General features: G+C 39.5%; 1 protein-coding gene across 1 annotated transcript in view; it reads left to right on the top strand.

Annotated features, from left to right (window-relative positions):
- The window catches only part of CTNNA1 (catenin alpha 1), a 190317-nt gene that overhangs the window by 127119 nt on the left and 46038 nt on the right, over positions 1-17160 (top strand). Inside the window, exons 8-9 of the mRNA XM_045998668.1 lie at positions 10974-11054; positions 12198-12350. Coding sequence (XP_045854624.1) covers positions 10974-11054; positions 12198-12350 — 234 coding nt within the window. The remainder of the gene's footprint in view (positions 1-10973; positions 11055-12197; positions 12351-17160) is intronic.

Raw genomic sequence — 17160 nt, 5'->3', positions numbered from 1 at the left:
TTATTTCATCTACCATAGACCTCATACCAAACAGAACTATCTTAAAGTCTTGATTAATGCAGACTGATTGAAATTTGTATTGCCAAACCCTTTTTTTAACTGTTTGCATAGTGGCTTCATCATGTTCATGTTTTCCCCTTCCTGTGTGTGTGTGGCAGGTTTCATTTTTTTATTCTGAAATACTGCCAAGTTTGGATTTGTCCTTCCTGCTTCTCCCACTCCGTTTCCAAGTAGCTTTCTCTTTAGATGTGTTTCTTCCTGCCAACATAGGTGGCTCACAGGTATACAAAGCCATTTGCACAGAACAGAATTCAGAGTTAAGATACCCATTCATATTTTCTTGAAGAATCCCTTTCAGTGTTAGGCCTTTTGACCCAGTTGGCTAAACTTAAAGGGGCGAATTTGTGTGTATATTGGCTAGATGCTAGCAGTCTTCATTGTCGAACCTTAGAAATGTCATTCCCTCAAAAATCTGGGGCAGAAGGACAGCAACATGTGCTAAGACAAGCAAAAAATTTGAACATGTGATGTCATCAATGCAAAGAAAATCAGTAACAAAAATTTGACCCAAAGAGAAAAAGATCATTGCTTACTATGAAAGGCTTATAGCAGCATGTCAGCATTATAGCTGGGCTTGAGCTGAACCCATATTGCTGAAACAGTACTGCTAAGGCTTGACATCCTGTGGGAGCTGATTCCAAATTGCTGCTGCTTTTTTTGCAGGACGTCTATCTGTCTAATGGCTTCATAGTTTTCCCCTTGTATGGCTATACCATAATTTGTGAACATGTAGTTTGTTTTGAGGATTTTGGCTTTTGCAGACAGTGTGAAATGAATATCCTTTTAATATCTTTGCATCCTTAGGCAAGTTTATATATAAATTCCTAACCATAAAATCACTGGGTTACAGTGTATGTATATTTAAAATTGATAGACATTGCTACATTGCCTTCCAAAAAGTTTTAAACCATTTCATACTTCCCCAGAAGTCTGTAAGTGTTCACTAAACATCCCATCACCTCCCTCCCCCAACCCCACACCATATTTAACAATATCTGGGAATCTCATAGGTGAAAAATGCTCTTTTATTTGTTTCTCTCTACTTATGAGTAGCAATGAATATCATTTGTATGTACGTGTATTATCCTTTTGTTCCTTTCTGTGGATGTGTATTTCATTTGCTCTTTCTTAAAGATTTGTAAGCTATTTTTTTTAAATTAAATTAATTTGGTGGGGTGCCTGGGTGGCTCAAGTCAGTTGAGTATCCGACTCTTGATTTCATCTCGGGTCATGATCTCATGGTGGTGAGATCAGGCCCCACATCGAGCTCAGTGCTTTTTTGTTGTTATTAATCAATGTAGAAATCAAAAGAGATCCTGGTTTATCACCAAATCTTAGCCTGATTGTCCTAGTCCACTGAGCATTTAAAAATCCTTCAGAGGGGTGCCTGGGTGGCCCAGTGGGTTGAAGTCTCTGCCTTCGGCTCAGGTCCTGGGATCAAGTCCCACATCGGGCTCTCTCTACTTGGTGGGGAGTCTGCTTCTCCCTCTCTCTCTGCCTGCCTCTCTGCCTACTTGTGATCTCTGTCTGTTCAATAAATAAATAAAATCTTTAAAAAAAAAAAAAAAACCCTTCTGAAATATCCTCACAGTTGAGTCATCCTAGCCTTTTTTTCTTCTGGGTTATTAGTAGTTTCAAAATTAAGGCCTTATTTTATGAACTGCATATACCTGTTTGCTTTATTTATTTGTTTGTTTCTTTATTTTTAATTTAAATTCAGTTAGCCAACATACAGGACATCATTAGTTTCAGATGTAGAGTTCAGTTATTCATCAGTTGCACATAACACCCAGTGACTGTCACATCACGTGCCCTTCGTAATGCCCACTGTCCAGTTACCCTATCCCTTACCCCTCTCCCCTCCAGCAACCCTCAGTTTGTTTCCTGTAGTTAAGAGTCTCTCATGGTTTGTGTCTCCCTCTCTGATTTCTTCTTATTCTGATTTTCCCTCCCTTCCCTTATGATCCTCTGTGCTATTTCTTACCTTCCATGTATGAGTAAAAGCATATGATAATTGTCTTTCTCTGATTGACTTATTTTGCTCCATGTAATACCCTCTGGTTCCATTCACATCAGTGTAAATGGTAAAAGGATTTCATCCTTTCTGATGGCCAAATAATACTCCATTATATATACACCACATTTTCTTTATCCATTCCTCTGTGGATGGACATCTAGGCTCTTTTCATAGTTTGGCTATTGGGAACCCTCTTACACTGTTGGTGGGAATGCAGGTTGGTATAGCCATTCTGGAAAACAGTAGGGAGTTTCCTTAAGAAGTTAAAACTAGAGCAACCCTGGGGCTCCTGGGTGGCTCAAGTCCAGTTGTGTCTGCCTTTGGCTCAGGCCATAGTCCCAGGATCCTGGGATCAAGCCCCGCATCCAGCTCCCTGTTCAGCAGGGAGTCTGCTTTTCCCTCTCCCTCTGCTCCTTCCCAGGCTCATGCTTGCTCTTCGTCTCTCTCTCTCTCTCTCTCAAATAAATAAGTGAAAGGTAGAGTGGCTTCTTCATGCTTCTGTTGAAGATGGGTTTTGAAAGCCCTTTCACTGTCTCATCTAGGACTGTGTTGCTAGAGGCCGTCTAGCTAATAACCTTTACCTCCCCTCAGTTCAGCTGGTATTTACTTGCTGAGGGAAAACTGTACGTTGAAACCCTAAATATGCCCTATCGTTTTCTTAGCCCTTCTGTCACTGCTTAGCAGGACATACATATCAAATGTGAGTGAACCTAGGTGGTCTCTGCTTAGATGGAATAGAGTTTCAATTAGGTAGGAGCTGTGAGTCATTTATTTTAAAGGTTAAATGAGCAACTTTCCTTTGGCATAACTAAAACTAGAAATAAAAAATCCTAACAGCTTTAATTTCAAAGAGAAGTAAAATATTTTTTATGCATCAGCAGCCTTTCCACTTTCATCAAGCTCATTGTTAAAGTTGTAAGTGTGTATATGCCTGTGTACTTACGCCATTATATTTTATTTATTATTTTTAAAGATTTGTTTATTTATTTAACAGATAGATTGACAGAGCACAAGCGGGGTTAGTGAGAGGAGAACCAGGCTCCCTGCTAATCAGGAAGCAGATGGAAGGGCTCAATCCTAGGACTCTGGGATCATGACTTGAACTGAAGACACACACTTAACCATCTGAGCCACCAGGTGTATGCGTGTGCGTACGTGTGTGTGTGTGTGTACACATATTTTAAAGGGATGCTGTGATTTTAAAAGGGTTTGTCTAGTATAACCTAAAAGCTTCAGCAGATGACTGCTCTGAACTGTCCCTTTATTTGTTAGGCATAAACTTTTATCTCCCAAAGTAACAAAAGACAAATTGATTTTTAGGGTAGTTTCACAAATACAGAATTAGCTGATTTGTGGTATGTGTTGCGTCTTAGAGTAAATTTTGCTGTGTGGCTATGATTCCCTCAAAATCAAGCTTGATGATTTGCTTTTATATAACTTGCAAAGTAAATCCTTCTGCACAAATTGAGAAAATTTCTGGGCACTCGAGATTATAAGGGATTGGGTTCTCATGAGGTCATTGTACCCAGCTTTTGCATTTCAGATAGCTGATATTTTCTGGGATAAATGATCTACTAGAAACATCCTACAAATGTAGCTAGGAATAATGATAAATCATACTAGGTTGATTTAGAGAAATTTTTTTGAAGTGTGTTCTTAGGTCTCTGGGGAATGTATGGAGACTTTCCTGATGAAGGCATTAGTTTGATTATTTTAAAATTCTGTTTTAGTCACCTTTGCCTTAGATCCTGTTATTTTGATCTTTGAGATTGTCAGTAACTAATTATACTTGTCACGTTCTTTCTCACTGATGGCCATGAGTAAATCATGGTAGAAATTCTCATTTCTGAATCAGTTTTGTCTAGACTCTTTTTTTTTTTTAAACTCCCCTCCCATTTTTCCCCCCAAGAATTTATTTATTTATTTGACAGAAAGAGAAGGAAAGAGCACAAGCAGGGTGAGGGGCAGAGGGAGAGGGAGAAGCAGGCTCGCTACTGAACTGGGAACCCCATGTGGGTCTTGGTCCCAGGACTTTGGGATCATGACCTGAGCTGAAGGCAGATGCTTAACCGACTGAGCCATCCAGGAGGCTCTAAAGACATTTAAAAAAAAAAAAAAAAAAAGATTTATTTCGTTTCATTTTTACTTTTTTTAAATTTTTTTTTTTTTTTTTTGAGAGAAGATTAAGGAGGGAGGGGCAGAGAGAGTCCCAAGCAGACTCTTCACTGAGCGTAGAGCCTGATGCAGGGATTGATCTCAGAACTCGGAGATCACAACCTGAGCTGAAACCAAAAGTTGGACTACTTAATTTTATTGGCAGTACATGATTATTAGGGGGAAAGGTAATGGATGTGACCCTAAACAAATTTGAGAGTGATTGTATTAATTTAGCATCTGCATTTCAACACTTAGTATTCCTGAAATCGCCTCTTGTCTCCTTTCTGCCCTCTGCTGAGTAATCTATATCCCTCAATATTCCTTCTTTTCTCCTGTAACAATCTATCATGGAGGTGGGGGCAGAGGGACAGGTGTCGTTGTTCCAGTCGTTCCAGTGGGGGAGAAGAGAGAAGGCGAGTAACAAATAGAAGACGAACAGGGCACTGAGAAAACACGAAAATACATCTCTTCACCCAGCTGTTCATGTGCTGTGCTGGCTTGTGTACTGATGGCATATCTATACCAGAATGTCTTGAGGGCACCGGAAAATAGAACACTGAGTTAAATTCCTTTGTCTACTTGTATCTCTCCTGTGAGTGCTATGTGTTTTATTTTACATTTGTTGGCCAGGCATTTTTTAAGGAAAAACTTTTAGTGTACTTTGTGGACTAACCTACTAATATCTTACCAAGGTATTTCCAAGCACATGGCTAGTTCTACCTGGGTAACTTAGCTTTGTCCCCTTTTCTTTCAGCGCCCATCGATTTTGGTTCTGGTTAAAATGTTTCCCGATGAAAATCTCAACTTCCTGACCTCTGAAGCAGTGCCCATTTATATAACTCTTCGAGTGACTAATATGTTCTTTTCTGTGCAATACAATTGGATTAAGCTTTGCCTAGAACTTAAAAATATATGACTGAAGTAATCTTACAAAGCATTCTTATTGGAGCTGCATAATACACATTAACTCAGACCCTTTGTGGTGCATCCTAACTTTAAAATTCATTGTTTCACATGGTTTTACTGCCAGATGCCATCTTTCATATTTTGACATTCTTCACATTTCAGAGTTTATGAGAAGCCGATGTAACCTATTACTGCTTGCAGTTAAAGGAGAAATTAATGTATTCTCAACCTTGAAGTAAAATACAGGTTTAGGGGCCTGGGTGGCTCAGTCAGTTAAGTGTCTGCCCTTGGCTCCAGTAATGAGCTCTGCTTTGTGCTCCCTGCTCAGCAGGGAGCCTGCTTCTCCCTCTTCTCTGTGCTCAGTCTCTCTCTCACTGTCTCTCAAATAAATAAATAAATAAATAAAATCTTTAAAAAAAAAAAGGTTTAATTTTTTCAAGCAGAACTTTTTTTTTTCCCATTTTATTTATTTTTTCAGCGTAACAGTATTCATTCTTTTTGCACAACACCCAGTGCTCCATGCAAAACGTGCCCTCCCCATTACCCACCACCTGTTCCCCCAACCTCCCACCCCTGACCCTTCAAAACCCTCAGGTTGTTTTTCAGAGTCCATAGTCTCTTATGGTTCGCCTCCCCTTCCAATTTTTTTTTTTTAACAAACATATAATGTATTTTTATCCCCAGGGGTACAGGTCTGTGAATCGCCAGGTTTACACACTTCACAGCACTCACGATAGCACTTACCCTCCCCAATGTCCATAGCCCCCTCCCCCTCTCCCAATCCCACCTCCCCCCAGCAACCCCCAGTTTGTTTTGTGAGATTAAGAGTCATTTATGGTTTGTCTCCCTCCCAATCCCATCTTGTTTCATTTATTCTTCTCCTATCCCCCTAACCCCCCATGTTGCTTCTCCATGTCCTTATATCAGGGAGATCATATGATAGTTGTCTTTCTCCGATTGACTTATTTCACTAAGCATGATACGCTCTAGTTCCATCCACGTCGTCGCAAATGGCATGATTTCATTTCTTTTGATGGCTGCATAGTATTCCATTGTGTATATATACATCTTCTTTATCCATTCATCTGTTGATGGACATCTAGGTTCTTTCCATAGTCTGGCTATTGTAGACATTGCTGCTATAAACATTCGGGTACACGTGCCCCTTCGGATCACTATGTTTGTATCTTTAGGGTAAATACCCAGTAGTGCAATTGCTGGGTCATAGGGTAGTTCTATTTTCAACATTTTGAGGAACCTCCATGCTGTTTTCCAGAGTGGTTGGACCAGCTTGCATTCCCACCAACAGTGGAGGAGGGTTCCCCTTTCTCCACATCCTCTCCAGCATCTGTCATTTCCTGACTTGTTAATTTTAGCCATTCTGACTGGTGTGAGGTGATATCTCATTGTGGTTTTGATTTGTATTTCCCTGATGCCGAGTGACGTGGAGCACTTTTTCATGTGTCTGTTGGCCATCTGGATGTCTTCTTTGCAGAAATGTCTGTTCATGTCCTCTGCCCATTTCTTGATTGGATTGTTTGTTCTTTGGGTGTTGAGTTTGCTAAGTTCCTTATAAATTTTGGATACTAGCCCTTTATCTGATATGTCGTTTGCAAATATCTTCTCCCATTCTGTCAGTTGTCTTTTGGTTTTGTTAACTGTTTCCTTTGCTGTGCAAAAGCTTTTGATCTTGATGAAATCCCAGTAGTTCATTTTTGCCCTTGCTTCCCTTGCCTTTGCCGTTGTTCCTAGGAATATGTTGCTACGGCTGAGGTCGAAGAGGTTGCTGCCTGTGTTCTCCTCAAGGATTTTGATGGATTCCTTTCTCACATTGAGGTCCTTCATCCATTTGGAGTCTATTTTCGTGTGTGGTGTAAGGAAGTGGTCCAATTTCATTTTTCTGCATGTGGCTGTCCAATTTTCCCAGCACCATTTATTGAAGAGGCTGTCTTTTTTCCATTGGACATTCTTTCCTGCTTTGTCGAAGATGAGTTGACCATAGAGTTGAGGGTCGATTTCGGGGCTCTCTATTCTGTTCCACTGATCTATGTGTCTGTTTTTGTGCCAGTACCATGCTGTCTTGATGATGACAGCTTTGTAATAGAGCTTGAAGTCCGGAATTGTGATGCCACCAACTTTGGCTTTCTTTTTCAATATTCCTTTGGCTATTCGAGGTCTTTTCTGGTTCCATATAAATTTTAGGATTATTTGTTCCATTTCTTTGAAAAAAATGGATGGTATTTTGATAGGGATTGCATTAAATGTGTAGATTGCTTTAGGTAGCATAGACATTTTCACAATATTTATTCTTCCAATCCAGGAGCATGGAACATTTTTCCATTTTTTTGTGTCTTCCTCAATTTCTTTCATGAGTACTTTATAATTTTCTGTGTATAGATTCTTAGTCTCTTTGGTTAGGTTTATTCCTAGGTATCTTATAGTTTTGGGTACAATTGTAAATGGGATTGACTCCTTAATTTCTCTTTCTTCAGTCTTGTTGTTGGTGTACAGAAATGCAACTGATTTCTGTGCATTGATTTTATATCCTGACACTTTACTGAATTCCTGTACAAGTTCTAGCAGTTTTGGAGTGGAGTCTTTTGGGTTTTCCACATATAGTATCATATCATCTGCGAAGAGTGATAGTTTGACTTCTTCTTTACCAATTTGGATGCCTTTAATTTCTTTTTGTTGTCTGATTGCTGAGGCTAGGACTTCTAGTACTATGTTGAATAGCAGTGGTGATAATGGACATCCCTGCCGTGTTCCTGACCTTAACGGAAAAGCTTTCAGTTTTTCTCCATTGAGAATGATATTTGCGGTGGGTTTTTCATAGATGGCTTTGATAATATTGAGGTATGTGCCCTCTATCCCTACACTTTGAAGAGTTTTGATCAGGAAGGGATGCTGTACTTTGTCAAATGCTTTTTCAGCATCTATTGAGAGTATCATATGGTTCTTGTTCTTTCTTTTATTAATGTGTTCTATCACATTGATTGATTTGTGGATGTTGAACCAACCCTGCAGCCCTGGAATAAATCCCACTTGATCGTGGTGAATAATCCTTTTAATGTACTGTTGAATCCTATTGGCTAGTATTTTGGCGAGAATTTTTGCATCTGTGTTCATCAAGGATATTGGTCTGTAGTTCTCTTTTTTGGTGGGATCCTTGTCTGGTTTTGGGATCAAGGTGATGCTGGCCTCATAAAATGAGTTTGGAAGTTTTCCTTCCATTTCTATTTTTTGGAACAGTTTCAGGAGAATAGGAATTAGTTCTTCTTTAAATGTTTGGTAGAATTCCCCTGGGAAGCCGTCTGGCCCTGGGCTTTTGTTTGTTTGGAGATTTTTGATGACTATTTCAATCTCCTTACTGGTTATGGGCCTGTTCAGGTTTTCTATTTCTTCCTGGTTCAGTTGTGGTAGTTTATATGTCTCTAGGAATGCATCCATTTCTTCCAGATTGTCCAATTTGTTGGCGTAGAGTTGCTCATAGTATGTTCTTATAATTGTCTGTATTTCTTTGGTGTTAGTTGTGATCTCTCCTCTTTCATTCATGATTTTATTGATTTGGGTCCTTTCTCTTTTCTTTTTGATGAGTCTGGCCAGGGGTTTATCAATCTTATTGATCTTTCAAAGAACCAGCTCCTAGTTTCATTGATTTTTTTTTCTATTGTTTTTTTGGTTTCTATTTCATTGATTTCTGCTCTGATCTTTATGATTTCTCTTCTCCTGCTGGGTTTAGGGTTTCTTTCTTGTTCTTTCTCCAGCTCCTTTACGTGTAGGGTTAGGTTGTGTACTTGAGACCTTTCTTGTTTCTTGAGAAAGGCTTGTACCGCTATATATTTTCCTCTCAGGACTGCCTTTGCTGTGTCCCACAGATTTTGAACTGTTGTGTTTTCATTATCATTTGTTTCCATGAATTTTTTCAGTTCTTCTTTAATTTCCTGGTTGACCCATTCATTCTTTAGAAGGATGCTGTTTAGTCTCCATGTATTTGGGTTCTTTCCAGCTTTCCTCTTGTGATTGAGTTCTAGCTTCAGAGCACTGTGGTCTGAAAATATGCAGGGAATAATCCTAATCTTTTGATACCGGTTGAGACCTGATTTGTGACCCAGGATGTGATCTATTCTGGAGAAGGTTCCATGTGCACTAGAGAAGAATGTGTATTCTGTTGCTTTGGGATGAAATGTTCTGAATATATCTGTGATGTCCATCTGGTCCAGTGTGTCATTTAAGGCCTTTATTTCCTTGTTGATCTTTGGCTTGGATGATCTGTCCATTTCAGTGAGGGGAGTGTTCAAGTCCCCTACTATTATTGTATTATTATTGATGTGTTTCTTTGATTTTGTTATTAATTGGTTGATATAATTGGCTGCTCCCACGTTAGGGGCATAGATATTTAAAATTGTTAGATCTTCTTGTTGGACAGACCCTTTGAGTAGGATATAGTGTCCTTCCTCATCTCTTATTATAGTCTTTGGCTTGAAATCTAATTGATCTGATATAAGGATTGCCACCCCAGCTTTCTTCTGATGCCCATTAGCATGGTAAATTGTTTTCCACCCCCTCACTTTCAATCTGGAGGTGTCTTCGCGTCTAAAATGAGTTTCTTGTAGGCAACATACTGATGGGTTTTGTTTTTTTATCCATTCTGATACCCTGTGTCTTTTGATTGGGGCATTTAGCCCATTAACATTCAGGGTAACTATTGAGAGATATGAATTTAGTGCCATTATTAGCCTGTAAGGTGACTGTTACTGTATATTGTCTCTGTACCTTTCTGATCTACTACTTTTAGGCTCTCTCTTTGCTTAGAGGACCCCTTTCAATATTTCCTGTAGAGCTGGTTTGGTGTTTGCAAATTCTTTCAGTTTTTGTTTGTCCTGGAAGCTTTTGATCTCTCCTTCTATTTTCAATGATAGCCTAGCTGGATAGAGTATTCTTGGCTGCATGTTTTTCTCGTTGAGTGCTCTGAATATATCATGCCAGCTCTTTCTGGCCTGCCAGGTCTCTGTGGATAAGTCTGCCGCCAATCTAATATTTTTACCATTGTATGTTACAGACTTCTTTTCTCGGGCTGCTTTCAGGATTTTCTCTTTGTCACTAAGACTTCAAGCAGAACTTTTTAAATGACAGTCATGTCTTGACTTCTCCTGGTAAAACTCCATCATCAGTTCTTGCCATCAGATAATGTGGAGCCTAAGCATTGTAAGGTTAGGGTTTTATTTATTTATTTTTTTAAAGAATTTATGTATTTATTAGAGAGAGAGAGACAGGGGGAGTGAGAACACAAGAGGGGTGAGGGACAGGGGGAGAAGCAGACTTTCCCACTGAGCAGGGAACCAGTGCAGAACTTGATCCTGGGACTCCCGGATCATGACCTGAGTGGAAGGCAGCTGCTTAACCAACTGAGCCACCCAGGTGTCCCAAGGTTAGGTGTTTTTTGTTTTTTTTTTGTTTTGTTTTAAAGATTTTATTTATTTATTTATTTGACAGAGATCACAAGTAGGCAGAGAGGCAGGCAGAGAGAGAGGGAGAAGCAGACTCCCCACCAAGCAGAGAGCCTGATGCGGGCCGATCCCAGAACCCCAGGTTCATGACCCAAGCCGAAGGCAGAGGCCATAACCCACTGAGCCATCCAGGCGCCCCCCAAGGTTAGGTTTTTATAAACAAAACCACATGGTTCTCTCCTACACTACCCCTATTTATTTTCCAAGTTTGGGCTTTAATTTAAAAAAAAAAAAAATGTTGATTTGAACAGAAACAACTATTGGCTATAATTAACATTTCCTTGTGAATCGCTAAAATGTGCGTTTCTTTTCTTATTTTTCAGGCTGGACGTAAAGAAAGAAGCGATGCACTCAATTCTGCAATAGATAAAATGACCAAGAAGACTAGGGACTTGCGTAGGCAGGTAAAGTGGAAAAAATTCTTTGATTTCCCAGGTTCTCACTTTTGTGGTTTGGGTTAAAATTCCAATAAATACTGGGCCCATATTTTTTATTGGGGTAAAGGATGGATTTTTTCACAGGGAACTGCCTGTCTGTGTTTGATTGCTAGTAAAGTTCTAAATGTTTAATAAAATCTTTTGGGGGCCTGGAATGATATAACCCACTGGGATGGACTGAACAAATTTGCTCCAGTGTGAAAAAGATGTACAGGTAAGAAAATCAATGTAAAATGACTTGGGCGAGACCTGTGACAGAACCCTGAAGGGTCTCGTGATACTAGGTTACATACAGGAGTAGCAGAAATTGCAGTGGAGATCCTTGGTGGAGATGTTTTTCTAGTACCAATATGTGGGTATAGAGATATTTGGTTTGCTGTATTTTCCAAGCTAGTAAATACACAGGAAAGAATCTCATTTGGTAAATAGTCCCATTAACATTTCAGAATCCAGTTGAGTGTTAGTATTTTAAAAATTACGGTTGAATTTACAAAAAACAATGTATTAAGACTTAAAATGAAATTGTAGTAATAGCAGTTTTCAGACTTAGTAGAGAGACGTTTTATTGATCATGTTTCATAAAAAGCAAAATTAATGATGGAATGTGTTTTTATTTGTTTTCCTTCTGGTGAAGTCCCTTCAGAAATGGTTATAAAGGTAACCTTTTAGGTGTAAGGTTCATAGTGTGCTAACCCTCTTCAGATAAACCAGGAGGTACTTAGTCACTTAGTCCTGTGTTTTCATTTTTAGTTAGGCAGTTAGGCTAATTACATATATTCCAAGGCTGTGTTTCAATTCATCCTGGAGCTGCTTTGTATTATTCCTTTAAGATAAAAGCTTTAGTTTTTTAATTCCCAAGAAAAAAAGGGTATTATCTTGAATCCTGAAATTTTGTTGCTGAAATGCTGTAACTGCAGCATAACCATTATCTCCAGGATCGTGTTTCCTATGTTGCAGATCATGTAGCTGCACAGCTTACATGCGGGATCCTCGTATCAGTGTAGCCCAGCTATCATGAGCTAGCATTAACATTTGAAAGTACAAGACAGAAAAAAAGCAGTCTAGTTTCTTGGTAGAAATAAAATCAAATTTTTACAATTTATTTATTAGCTCCGCAAAGCTGTCATGGACCATGTTTCAGATTCATTCCTGGAAACCAATGTTCCACTTTTAGTATTGATTGAAGCTGCAAAGAATGGAAATGAGAAAGAAGTTAAGGAATATGCCCAAGTTTTCCGTGAACATGCCAACAAATTAATTGAGGTAAGTGTGTTAGCGGTTTCATTAATTGTAGGTAACTTGGTGGAGTATGGTGATTTTTTAATCACAGTATGTATAAGATGAAAGTCTTTTAGCATTACTTTACATCTATGCCAAACTGTCATTTTGGTCAGTTTATATTAATTATGTGTATGATTAAATATAGGTAGTCTCTGTCCTAGAAACTTAACATCTCCACTTATTTATTATTATTATTATTTTTTTAAGATTTTATTTATTTGACGGAGAGACCGCAAGAGAGGGAGGGAATGCAAGCAGGGGGAGTGGGGAGAGGGAGAAGCAGGCTTCCCGCCGAGCTGGGAGCCCCATTCCGGGCTCAATCCCAGGACCCTGGGATCATGAACTGAGCTGAAGGCAGCTGCTTAATGACTGAGCCACCCAGGTGCCCCAACATCTCCACTTAATGTTAATGCAAATAAAAATAGATTGTCATATATCTGAACTTAAAGATACTATAGAAGGTGGCAGTGTCTAGAAGTTGGAGAAATTGCATGGCTTACATCCTGGGCTGCTTCCTGGCAAATTACTTAACCTTTCTAAATTACCATTTCTTTTCTATAAAATGAGGATACTAATGATACCTGTCAGAGGAGGAATATTTTGAGATCTGAAAGAGATTATGTCAGATGCTTAATTCTTTGCCTTAGACATAGACTCAGTCCAGTCATCATGTTTTAAAATTGAAGAAACATGCTGTTAATTAGGTATGTTTGTACAATAGAAATCTTCAGGTAAGTTGATTGTTTTGTAAGGTGACAAGAAAAAAAGAGAAGTGAAATGCTATTTAATTTCCAGGTAAGTTACGCTTGCTACTACCTTTTGGTTATTATATTGGAAAGTATATTATGTTTATTATTTTATTTTTAAAAATTGACACATAGAAGGCAGATACTCAAGTTATTTGGTTTTGTAACCTAAATATAAAACATCTAACGTATGGAAAAGATATTCCATAGACCATTTGGGAAGTTGGTCATTGTGTAAGAATAGAAAATGGACCTTTTATGTAAAATGTGTATCTTGTACATTTGAATTTATAGTGATATTAGGTCAGGTTAATGCCATAAAAATATTCCAAGGAAAACATCAGTAATCACATTAAATGCATTACTAATTTTACGCTAGGTTTTCTTTGACCATTAAATGTATTTTGACCTGAATTGATTATGTATAAAATACATAGGTCAGTCTTTAATTTTTTTTTCTTTTTTCTTTTTTTTTTTTTTAATTCTAGTTAGTTAACATATAGTGCAGTATTGGTTTCAGGAGTAGAATTCAGGGGTTCTTCAGTTACATACAATATGCATTGCTCATCATAACAAATACACTCTTTAATACTAATCACCTATCTAGCCCATCCCCTCCCTCCCTCCCAACTTTCATTAACCCTCAGTTTGTTTTCTGTCTTATTTAAGAGTCTCTTGGTTTCTTCCCCATCCCCCCTCCCCTAATATGTTAATCTGTTTTGTTTCCTAAATTCCACATATGAGTGAAGTCATCTGGTATTTGTCATTATCTGACTGACTGACTTCATTTAGCATAATACACTGTCGCTCCATCCATGTTGCAAATGGTAAGATTTCATTCTATCACATCTTTGTCCATTTCTCAGTCAATGGGTATTTGGGCTCTTTCCATACTTTGGCTATTGTTGATATGCTGCTTTAACATCAGGGTGCATGTACTCCTTTGTTTTTGTGTCCTTTGGGTGAATAATACCTGTTAGTGCAGTTGCTGAGTCATACGGCAGTCCTGTTTTTAACTTTGGGGAAGCTCCATACTGTTTTCCTGAGTGGCTGCACCAGTTTGCATTCCCACCAACAGTTCAAGAGGGTTCCCCATTCCGCATCTTCACCAGCACCTGTAGTTTCTTATGTTCTTAATTTTAGCCATTCTGACAGGTGTGAGGTGGTATATCTCATCATGGTTTTGATTCATATTTCCCTAATGATGAGTGACGTTGAGCATCTTTTTATGTGTCTGTTAGCCATCTGGATGTCTTCTTCTTACTAATTTTTTTAAAGATTTTATTTATTTGAGAGAACGCATTCTGGCTGGTGTGTGTGCAAGAGTAGGGGGAGGAGCAGAGGGAGAAGCAAGACCCCCTACTGAGCAGGGAGCCTGATGCAGGGCTGCATCTGGGAACCCTGGACTCATGACCTCTGAGCCAAAGGCATCCACTTAACCAGCTGAGCCACCCAGGTGTCCTTTCTTTTTATTATTTTTAAAGATTTTTTTTAAATTAATATATTTGCTAGAGAGTGGGGGAGTGGTAGAGGAAGAGGGAGAAGCACATTGCCCGCTGAGCGGGGACCCCTCTGTGGGCCCAATCAATCCCAGGACCCCAGATCATGACCTGAGCTGAAGTCAGATGCTTAGCTGACTAACCCACCCAGGCGCCCAAGCTGTATCCAGATGTCTTCTTTGGAAAAGTGTCTGTTCATGTCTTCTCCCTATTTCTTAACTGGATTATTCATTTTTTGGGGTGTTAAGTTTGATAAGCTCCTTACAGATCTTGGATACTAAGCCTTTATCAGATATGTCATTTGCAGATATCTTCTCCCATTTGTAGGCTGCGTCTTAGTTTTGTTTATTGGTTTCCTTTGGTGTCCAGAAGCTTTTTATCTTGATAAAATACCAGTAGTTCATTTTTGCTTTTGTTTCCTTTGCCTCTGGCAACGCATCTAGTAAAAACTTGCTGCAGCCAAGGTCAAAGAGTTTGCTGCCTGTGTTCTCCTCTAGGATTTTGATGGTTTCCTGTCTCATATTTAGATCTTCATCCATTCTGAATTTATTTTTGTGTCTGGTGTAAGAAAGTGGTCCCGTTTTGCCAACACCATTTGTTAAAGAGAATGTCTTTTTTTCCCATTGGATATTCTATCCTGCTTTGTCAAAGATTAGTTGACCATATAGTTGTGGGTCATAGGTCAGTCTTCTTTTCAAGTTAATGATTCATTTGGAATTAAAATCAGAAGAGTATCATTTTGTGTCTCCATTAAGCATAGTCTTGTTTGCCATAGTCACGTGGTAGCATGAGGTGTAACCTCCAAACCCTCCTTTAGGAAGCCAACCTCCTGTAAGTAGCCTATATATTAGAAAGTATGCCTGTAAAGCAGAAAGCAAGGACACTGTCTGCCCAAGGCCTAGGGTAACCGGTAGTGGCACAGGCAAGGGCTCGTTGTGGTCCCTGAACCTCAGAGGGTAGGCCCTTGTCTCTAGTGCTGGAGGGCTTTTTATTTGGACCTGCTCTGTCACCTCGTACAACACAGCTGACACTTGCTGTGCAACCAGGTGTGTGCAGATATGGTGCATTTTCCACCATATCTAGTGGATAATGGTGTTTCTTGGTAAGGGAATTGAGGTGTAGAGAGGTTAAGTTTCTTGGTAAGGGAATTGAGGTGTAGAGAGGTTAAGTTTCTTGGTAAGGGAATTGAGGTGTAGAGAGGTAACTTGCCTAAGGTCCTGCAGCAGTGCGGGCTGTGCCTTTTGAGCTTGCTAGCATAGTGGACAGTGGGAAACATTATGTGGACCTTGTGGCTCTGGAGACCTTGCTTCAGGAGCATGTCCATGCTTCTACTTTTTATTTCATTCTGAACTTCACTAACCAAAGGCCCCTTTGAGTTTGGAGTTTGGTGTTCTCTATCACAACTCAGTTCTGGCCCCTGTCTCACCCCTGTCACCCCACCATACTTATAAATGACGTCCTTTTTATTGCTCAAGGCATAACTAAAGACTTTGTCGTAACTAAAGACTCTGCAAACAGTTGAATTGCATTTACGGTAATAGAGATACTAGGGTATCTAGCATATAATTGCATATGTGCTTGAAAAGGAAATGAGTTTTTAAAGTGTTGTGGAAGCCTAAAATTCCTTTTTTTTTTTTAATATTTTATTTATTTATTTGACAGAGAGAGAGGTCACAAGTAGGCAGAGAGGCAGGCAGAGAGAGAGGGAGAAACAGGCTCCTCACTGAGCAGAGAGCCTGATGCGGGGCTCGATCCCAGGACCCTGAGATCATGACCTGAGCGGAAGGCAGAGGCTTAAACCACTGAGCCACCCAGGTGCCCCAAGCCTAAAATTCTTGACTCAAGGCAGAACTTTATTCTTCAGTGACAAGGCTTCTCTACCCTGCACTTCTACATTATGATGAGCACTGAACTAGTGAGGGCCTTGTTTTAAACAAAGGTGAAATACTTCATTTTGATTGTTGCACTGAATCTCTTTACTTCATTTAGTTGCATTAGTTCCCTCTTAAATTGGAGTAAATGTCAGCTAACCTGGTTTTTGTGGCCTTCTGTAGTTTTTCCTGAGCGTTTAGGGAAAGTAAGAGTATGTGGGAAAGTTAAGTAGAGCTAGTGATATTAGCTGGAAAGGTGGGGCTCAGATTCTGCAGCCCCTGAGAATTCTGCTAGATTGGGTTGACTTTTTAAAATACTGCAGTAAAAAATAAGTAAGATAAAATAAAATGAAATACTGAAGTAAAATTCTGTGCTAACCATCTGCAGTTAGCACAGACCCCCCAGGTAAAAGGGCATGATCCCCAACAAGATTGCTTTCACTGTAGGTGCAAGCTGCCACAAGCTCTTCTCACCCAAGTGACTTTACATTTAGAAGTTCCCCTGATCCTTCCTCACGTGACTGCTGCGTTTCAAATGCCAGCTACAAGTTTGGAGGGTCCCCAGGCTGCCCACACTTCTGACTAACTGGCTACAAATTTGGGGGCTTCCCTTGGCCCCCTTCAGGTCTGATAATGTGCTTTAGAACAACTAGAACTCAGGACATCCATACCTAGG

Source organism: Meles meles, chromosome 3 (genome assembly GCF_922984935.1).
Source record: "Meles meles chromosome 3, mMelMel3.1 paternal haplotype, whole genome shotgun sequence".
NCBI classification, from domain to species: Eukaryota; Metazoa; Chordata; class Mammalia; order Carnivora; family Mustelidae; genus Meles; species Meles meles.
The sequence above is the reverse complement of the archived record's forward strand: the minus strand, read 5'-3'. Positions and strand labels throughout refer to the sequence as shown.